At 42.8% G+C, this 9,640-nt stretch overlaps 1 protein-coding gene across 1 annotated transcript; it reads left to right on the forward strand.

Annotated features, from left to right (window-relative positions):
* The first annotated feature begins 2,695 nt into the window (after positions 1 to 2,695).
* LOC106812848 (stomatin-like protein 1) lies at positions 2,696 to 7,371 on the forward strand. The gene is made up of 9 exons (XM_014816830.1): positions 2,696 to 2,725; positions 3,185 to 3,541; positions 3,753 to 3,859; positions 4,159 to 4,228; positions 4,363 to 4,445; positions 4,734 to 4,993; positions 5,450 to 5,589; positions 5,938 to 6,147; positions 6,488 to 7,371. Exons 2-9 carry the CDS (start codon positions 3,343 to 3,345, stop codon positions 6,688 to 6,690), a joined length of 1,272 nt encoding a protein of 423 aa, XP_014672316.1. The 5' UTR covers positions 2,696 to 2,725; positions 3,185 to 3,342; the 3' UTR covers positions 6,691 to 7,371.
* Positions 7,372 to 9,640: the final 2,269 nt, after the last annotated feature.

The raw sequence follows: 9,640 nt of genomic DNA on the forward strand, positions 1-9,640 counted from the left end.
CAACTGGAGAGTTAATTAAGTATTGATCGAGCGAACATTCTGTGTGCTTCCATCGTTCGATGCTCCGCTTCAAGTGTAAATAAATGCTTTTAATGAGTAGATTAAATCGACTGAAATAGATGCGTGGCCGGCTACTTGACAAGTGCGATGTCATTAGGCACAATTAAACTCAGCTGCATGCAACCTATTCTAAAATTTCCCTTGCCGACTAGTGAAGACTTACGTAATATATGCCAAACACAAGCATCGCCACAACTTACAGTTGCCTATGCATAGATCCTGTAGAGAATGCCCCCTTGTTTTCTAGGAAATGTTATGTGCAAACACAGATACTGGCTCCTCGATATGGGCACGCATTGTATCATGACCTAACCCTCCACGAATTGTATTAATTACTCCCACACCAGCCTCTGGCTAACCGGATATAAGGCATGAACACCAAAGACACACTGACACCTCGCACGAGACGTAAACAGAAAAGAAATACTTCAATTCCATGCAAGACGAAAAACGTTAAAAGAAAAGTTATTGCTGCCAACATGGAATGCCGATGAATAAATTCCACGATCGCTGCCTAGCAGACAGGCTTGATGCTGGCACAAGCCAGCATTAATCCCTGCACAAACGCTACTATGTACACATGCATTCACTAATTCTACTCCACACAAACTCATACAAAACACGAGTTAAGCATAGTGCAACATTGCCAAGCCTTGAAGCGACATGTAAGCGTGCATTCGTCAAATCTGCGCTACACGGCATATATAATAGTCTAGTACACAACATGAATGAGAGCGCTAGCGTAACGAGGAACAGTAGCCAGCACACAACACGGCTCAACGATAACAACATCGATTAGGTACGAAACACAAATCATAGATCCACAACATATACAGAGATACACAACATGAGTTAGTAAACAAAGATGATCAGAGATAAACAACATCTAGGTTAGTAAACAAAATGAAACAGAGATAGAGTCACACGGGTCTGCACAAAACATTGATCAAAGATGCACAACAAGAGTTAGTAAACAATTATGATCAGAGTCTCAGAAATAGTGTAACACAGGATTGCGCACAACATTGAGCAGAGAACGTCAGACACAGTCAAGCATCTACGGCATTAATGTTCATACATCTCGGGGATAGGTGGCATTGGAAGCCATGTTATGTAGTTGATTCTTCCCGAAAAAAACGACCACATGTTAATTGAAGAGACCCACTGAAGGACAAGTGTAAGGACAACTAAACAACATCAGAGTCTAGCACTGCCTGCTATTGACTCGCTCTCTCGCACCTTAACAGGGATCAGGTGACAAAAATTTCGCTCCTGCCCTTACATGTATCACGCTTGAAATATTCATGTCGATTGTATTTGGGAAGAATGTAGAAGCAGACGCGGAAGCAGAAGCTTGAAATATTGATGACGACTGTGTTCAAGAGAAAAATAGAAGCTGAAGAGACTTTCGAGTACGGTTCACTAAATGTCAGAAACACACCTTCACACATTGTGCTGTATAAGAGCAGCAGGTGAATATAGACTAATGTATCAGTGTATCACATCAACCACAGTATCCATGAAAAAGTACAAATCACCAGTATGCTGCAATTTTACTGCACAGTGTCAGCGGAGACCAGACTTCCAACCACTCCTTGTGTCAGTCATACACTCACCAGTAAGTGTATATCAGCACTGGGTGGACACTGGTGCAAACTAGTAACTCTATCCGCTACACATCTGCTCACAGATTTTTATCCACTCAGTGGTAGACTGGACCCCACCCGCCTGCCCACTGTAGGGAAAGAGCTGTGGCTGTTTGGTCTAACCCCTACTACTGTTACTATGATCGCTTTGAAGAGAATAAAAAGATTGCCGTTTATTTATTCATCTTAGCGTAATTCACAAGCGCTTTAGTTTAGTGAGATTGGGCACTTATAAATGTGTAAACTTCACATTATAAAGCTCATGATATCCTAAATAGGGAATCAACATCTACATGGTTACGTCGATCTGTCACTCTTGACAATTACTCAACGGTAAAACAAAAACGAAACAACACGCAGATCTATGTTCATGACGGGAGTCACTGACTGTAAACCCACTTTCTCCCAAGTATGCATACAAAATTCGGATCAAGGATAGTTTCAGGCCCCCGTAATATGTTTTGGCATATGTGCTACTGATCTGGGGTGCTAAATTAGGCTTGGCCCGAAAATTCCACGACTACCACGGCCAGCGGCAACCTGAGAGTGAGAGAGTGATACTACTACTGCTAGTACTAGTAGTAGTGATAGTACTACTACTAGTAGCTCTAGTACTATAGCCCGCATTCATTAACTGCAACAGGCATAATAACCTGCGGCAGTTAATGAAAGCGGGCTATAGTACTAGAGCTATACTACTATTACTACTACTACTACTAGGCCCTAGTGCATGCTCAAACCCCCACCGCCGTTTTTAAACATCTTCAAAACATTTTAAAAATCAAGCGCTCTAGGTACAGCACGGGCGCCTGCGAATTAAACGGAGACACGTTTTACACGCATTACGACTAACTAGTGACATTAAACGGTAGAACTCGCAAGTTTAAATACATATACTCACATATAGTGGTAGTTGCATCTGAAAACCAACACTTGCTCTGCGACGAAAGGACATCATTTGACGAACGCTCACTTGTTAACAGAATGCGCGAGCAATATAAAGATGGCCGCGCACAGGAGTAATGTTATTTGTTTATTGATCTGTTATTTCTACGCTTTCTAGACTTAGATAGGTGTTTTAGATTCTCACATTGGTTGCGAAATTAATTACGTGTGAATTATTTAAAAGATTGTTGAAAATGTGCTTGTTCGTGCTCAGACCCAGGCTATAATTTAGTTTGTTGTAAATTTGTACTACTAGTAGTAGTACTACTACTACTACTACTACTAGTACTACTACTAGTACTACTACTACTACTACTACTAGTACTAGCAGGAGTAAGATAATATTATAGGATCCTATATTATCTTACTCCTGCCACTAGTACTACTACTAGTACTAGTACTACTAGCCACTGCCACAGCCTGCAAGGCCTATAGTAACTAAGCCTAAGGAATATTGAATCATAGGATTGGCGGTACTGGCTGCTGCACCCATTATTCGTTTTCAATTGCATAATTATATTTCTAATTTACAGAATCATGAGAATGCACTGCCACTGCCACTGGGAGACATCAGAAGATATGACAACATGCAACACTCGTACACATTATTCTGATGAGTAAACTGGTTGAAAACTGCATAAAAGATAGGAACACACACAATAAGGTTGCTACATAGCACAATACAGCGGCGATGGCTGTACGATACACGCGTCTACCAACTGATGACGACTCCGGCGGGGAAAGCATATCATTTGAGTCGCCATTCCAATATGGAAGAACTGCAAATTACGGTTCAGCATTTGAGTTTGGCAATGACCGGAGTTCTAAGTGGAAATCGATTTTTTCTTATGGACTCAAGTGGGAGCCAACTATATCATCTATTGAAAAGTGTATGGGAATATATATTTGTAGCTACTAAACATTTACTGTGTTTTGTTCCTTATGTAATTAAAGATGCTACACATATTACTTCATTTACTGATGTTGTGTAATAGTTGAATACTTGATTGTATTGAGACTCTATACTGAAATTTTTTAATATCTAGCAATGTATATGGATTTTGACTACCATGGAATTGTGTTTTTTCCATTTTGCTCTAGCATACAATCCACCTCTGCTGACGCGGTGTTGTGAACGGATCATCATTGCGTTCTGCTATGTACTTGTTGTCATCACCCTGCCAATCTCAGTCATCATTTGTTTCAAGGTACGTATTTCATAAGTTTACGTATGCATATTTCGGTTCAAGGATAGAGAACATGGGTCCCAATAAAACCAATGTCATTTACATCAATATAAATATAATATTATATCAATATAATAGGTTAGGGTTATGGTTAGGGTTATTGTTAGGGTTAGGGTTAGAATCAGGGTTAGGGTTAGGGTTAGGCACATTGGTTTTATTGGGACCCATGTTCTCTATCCTTGGGCCCATATTTCTGCTATACCGTCATAGTTTGTTGAAAAAATATTTCTTATACTTGATATTTTTGCATTTTCATGTAGAATCTGAAGTTGTACGAACGAGCTGTTATCTACAGATTGGGACATCTCATGCTGCCTGCTTGTGGCCCTGGTAAGAACCTAATTCATACACAGATCCGTCTCAAACATGCATTGAAAAGAAAGCTAGTTTTCACATTGATTTTACTGCAAATATCATATTATAAAATTTTCGTCCAATTTCATTATATGTAAATTTTATTACAGGCTTGGTGATAATATTTCCCTTTGTGGATTCGTGGTCCAGGATAGACCTGAGGGTTAGAGCTTTCAATGTGCCACCGCAACAAGTGAGTAAAAACAGCTTAAACACGCATTAACGCTGCAGCAATTGTGACCGTTGGCTGCAATTACTGTTGAAATTATTCGTAGACTAAATGCTGATATTAACTATGATACATTAAGCTGACAGGAATTGCAATAATGGCATTAGCAACAGTAATAGTGGACATTGTTGGTGTTGAGCTGCCAGTACTCTGACTGCTGGTGTTACAGACATACACCTGCTAGGGAACATCAGCTATATTGGCCACTGGCCACTTTAGAGTCTCTGAGCACTGACCGTCTGTATGTTGCAGGTGATCACGTCGGACGAGGGAGCTGTCGAGCTGGGAGCCGACGTGCAGTTCCGTATCAGCGACGCCGTGTTATCGACGAGCACTGTTCAGGACCTGAACCACGCGACGCGCGTGCTCGCACAGACAACGCTCACGAACGTCGTGCAGCGCCACACGGTGGCCGCGCTCGGCCGAGACCGCGCCGCCGTCACCACCGAGCTGCGCGATGCCGTCAACGTGATGACGCGCTCGTGGGGAGTCGAGATCGGACGCATCGAGTTGTACGTCTCCCTGGAGATGTTCTCTTGTTCGTAGCAATCGATCTCTTGTTTCTCGTGACCCGACTGTCACCGAATCATTGATTGCATGCATGTGACTAGAGTCACGTGTGCGTTGCTACATGTGCAGCAATAACAAAAGGAAATTCATGCTATCCCACCGTGAAAATTTTGGGTCGTGTTACTGATAATAAGAAATCGATTGTGAAGGGCATAGTCGAAATGTGTTTTTTAGCAGGTCCTCAGATTTGAAGGTTGTTAGTTTTACAGTCTCTCAGCAGTCGGAATGCAAAGAGCAAGCACGATAGCTTAATTACTAATAAAGGGGCAAATCCTTCATCTTTAGAGCATCAGCATCGAATGCTGCACTGCCACTGCTGTAATGAGAATTAGATGTTGGAAGCCTCACTGACGTTGTCGACTGTGCTTAAGCTGTAACCTTGCTTGCCTGCTTTTCAGGTCACAAATGAAAATACTGAAGGAGCCGACGACCGCTCATGCGAAGGTTATGTCCGTGCTGCAGAGTCTACTGGGACTGGAGGGTTCACCTTCTGATCTGAGCATGCTCTATGCTAACCCAGACCGAGCTGCACCCACCAGTGCGTGATCAACTACTCTTTACATTTTAACTGGCGACCCGAATGCAATACGATATATGCTTCTGAGATGTTTGTTTTCTCCCTTCGTCTCCCATTCGCATACGCTCACTTGTTACAATAAGCAAGTCAAGCGTATGTATCTTTAGTCTACATAACCCAAGTATGCCTATCAGATGCGTTCCTAGTTTATATATATATATATATATACGAAATGTTTGTAAGAAATGTTAACTAAGAGGTGTTATATGTCGTAAAATCTGTATATTGATAGCCCTAAACATTCCTTTACTCTATTCAGTGTCAGTACTCGTCACTGTGCACAAATTATTTTTCGTCATGCATATTTAGATCAGCTGTCATCTGCACCTGACGTGACGTCGGGAACCCCGGCGACGGAGAGCGTGGAGCAGAGGGCGCCAGGGGTCACAGCCGAGCAGCTGGTGCAGGCAGTGCGGCCCTACCTCAGCGCCACGCTGGTCGGTGCCGTCGGCGCCACCTACCAGTTCAACGTGGCGGGCGTTGCCGGTCCCGACGTGTTTCACCTTGATCTCAAGAACGGTGAGTGATCATTCAGTGGCAGTGGCACCAGGCTGGAAATGTCTCCGCGCCAGGAGAGTCGAGTGGTAGAAAGGGGGGAAAAAGTAGAAGAAAGAAATACAGTAGCATAGAGTACAAGCTGGAGATTTTCCCCAGAACATGTGGACGCGTTGTAAGAGGCGTCTGCACCTCAGAAGTTTGGATTTCATTATTTTCTCGAGTCTTTGTCGTTTTTCTTTCTTTTTTTCTTTTTAAATGTATGGCTTGCATCTTTCGATCTCGATTCTTACTAATTAAATTTTTTCTCCCGGTACGCGTGTATGTGGCAGATGTTCTGATGTCAGCAAATTGTGAATTTCAGGCAGCGGTTGTGCGGGCGCCGGCGCGCTCCCTAGTGCGACCCCTGACGTGACCTTTAACCTCAGCATGGGCGACCTGCAGCGCATGCTGTGCGGTCAGCTGAAGCCGCTGGACGCGTACATGTCCGGCGAGCTGACCATCGAGGGCAGTCTCCAGGATGCGCAGCGCCTCAGTCTACTCCTGGACGCCGTGCAGGTCAAGTGAGGTCGCAGCAGGGTCAGACAAGGTCACGGTTGTCCGCGTCGATGCTGAATGCGTTCGGTTGGGCAGATCTTTACGTGAAGCTTTTGTGATTTATTAAATGTCTTATATAGATGTGCATTGTCCATTATGAAACTGTGTTGTATAATATCGCATAACTGTATCAATTGTATTAATTTAAATTCATGATCCAGGGTTCGAAATCCTAACGCGGGCCCGATGCCCGTATTTTAAGGCTCGGGCCTGACATTTTTAATGCTAGCAGGCCTGACAGGCCCGTAGAAAATCCACCCCAGCATGCAACAAGCAGCATGCACTAGTGATCTCAGCGCCGGATTCAAAAAGAAATGTGTTCGCAGAAAATTTAGAACACCTCGCGCACAACTTTAGTTGTCATTTAATAAACGTGCGTGGGAGGTTCGTACGCACTGGTTAGCACAGGTTCCTGAATCCAGACTAAAGCAGCGTTGGCATATAAAAAATCAATAAGAAGTGGGTGGAGCTTACTTTGGGCCAGTGGCAGTGAACCTTACATTGTGTAGGCCAGGGTTTATTTCACACCCTTCACGTGCCTGTTAACGTGCGCTGCGTTGTGGAGTAATTCGCACATATACTAGTATTGACATCCCGCGCATTTCACGTTTGGATGTAAACAATAAAGTATCACTGATAGTTAACAAACGATCAGTATACTGTTTTAAAATAACATTACGAAGATTTAGGTAATATAGCATGTTTAATTATACAGTGAATAATAATAATTGTCTCAAGTTGACATAAGTCACTGTAGCTGCAAAGAACGTCATATTACTTACTAGCCATGCGAACAGCTGTACAGCCTCGTCGCACCACTCAGGTTTAACCGTGTCATATTGTTTTTAATGTTTGGAAAAACTATATACATTTTATACAGGGTGGAGCTAAATAAAAGCTTCCCTACGTTATGAACAAACGTGGTTTACGTAAAACACCTCTCCGTGATGTGCTTTATCATTTGCATAGCTTCCTGCCTCCCAATATTCTGTACACCATCTAGCACATCAGGCAGAATGTTGGCATTAAGAAGAATGTCATCTAAATATCGGATTGGTAATCAATGTTGGCATTTGAAAATCCCAAAGCAGCACGTACAACAACACACCTAGTCCATTGGATGGTGGCGCCTCCAGCACAAAGCGGTAGATTTTGGAACGAGTTTGGAGCATAGGTTTGAAGTGCCCATGGTCGGTTTTCAAGTGAACCATCCATAAAATGCCGTGACAGAACACATTTGAATGTAAACAGTAAAGTATCACTGGTAGTTAACAAACGATCAGTATACTGTTTTAAAATAATATTGAGAAGATTTAGGTAATATGATGTGCATTGCAGGTTGGCAGGCAACAATTATGATTAGAAGAGTGCCAGCCATGGGCTGCCCCGTGTTTTTGCCTACACACACGAGCATTCACTGATTCAGCCTTCAGTGTGCTATAGTCTATAGACAGACTGCTTTAGAAAATAATATGATTTAAGGAGCGTAAACCTTGTTCAACAAACATTTGCCTTTGCAATTAAACTGTGCAACTGTAGCCTCACATTCACACAGGTATGGGCTCTAATAATAGCAAAAGCAGTTCAGTCCTTTGTTAACAGTCAACAAATCAATGTTTAACCCTCCTCTTTAGGGTCAAAAGGTTATGCAACACTTACTCTTCGCATGTCAGCGAAATGTACATTTTATGGTCCTTTCAATAAAGTCATAAAAATGGTAGTCACCGCTGAAAATAAAAAGTTTTTCAATCGCTCTGTCAGACATTCGACTCAAGCAAATGCTCTAAAATCAGCCCCTGTGCCCCATTGACCTTGACTCCAATATTTGGCGCACAGTGTGTTGGCTTGATCCTAACCATGAATGCCTGAGAGAGCACGGGGGGGAGGGGTGAATCCCGACCAGTGTGTATACGACGTTTATTTGAGTGGGAAAACTATCAGAGCCTAGTCCGAGCCGTTTAGATTTGTGCCGCAATTCTGCACAATTTCTCTTTCCTATACTTAAGTCTAAGGAGGTCAATGTTCCCTTCTTTTTACACCTCTTGACCTTTGCAGACCTGTGGGCCAAAGTGGCATGACTTGCCAAAGTTGCATAAAAAGAGAGTAACATGCGATAATTAGGAAAGACCGTCAAAGCTTTTATTATATCAAACAAAATAACTGAAACGAGATAATATAAACAAAGAGTAGCCCCCCAGTTCGACCCATCCAAACCGTTTCGAGTGTCCGATGCGGAATGTGTAGGACCGTGCTCAAGTTGGGTAACCAGGGGTCAGAATATTAACCAGGCCAGAGTCTTCAGGTGAGAACTTTTTATGATTTTTTGTTGCTTAAAACATTTCTCCTCAACAGCAAAATATCTCGAGAATGCATAAATAGTACAGCGCTCGGCCATTAAGGTGGAACAAGAGGAGGTATAGCATATCGGAGGGATAGTGCAGTGGCAATTAATGTCAAAAACGAAAGGTGAGTACGTATAAGTATGACTTGTTGATTGTAAGGAGATTCCAGTAGGCGACAGATAAGGTGTATTAATGATATTGGGAGTATGGGAGCGTAAAGAGTATATTGGATAGGGGCATGAGTCGTGAAAGTGGGGAACGGGAACTGGAAGAGTGTTGTGTGCCCCAGGGCGTACGGGGGCAGATAAGAGTAATAAGGATGATCAGAAGAGCAATATTAGAAGTAAGGAAGTGTCAGTAGTTAAATGAATATATAGTTTAAGTTGATAGCGGTGGAATTGAAGTTATCGAAGCACCCGACAGAGTGAGCGCTGGAAGATAGACCAATTAAAAAAGCGAAATTAGAACAAAAGGGATAGAAAGGCAAATTGTTGACTGGAGTTTTTTATTACACGGGGGTTGCGAGGAGGACAGCGAGAGTGATGTGGGTCAGGGCTGAGGGGGCGTGGTTGATTGGT

Source organism: Priapulus caudatus, unplaced genomic scaffold (assembly GCF_000485595.1).
Source record: "Priapulus caudatus unplaced genomic scaffold, Priapulus_caudatus-5.0.1 Scaffold693, whole genome shotgun sequence".
NCBI classification, from domain to species: domain Eukaryota; kingdom Metazoa; phylum Priapulida; class Priapulimorpha; order Priapulimorphida; family Priapulidae; genus Priapulus; species Priapulus caudatus.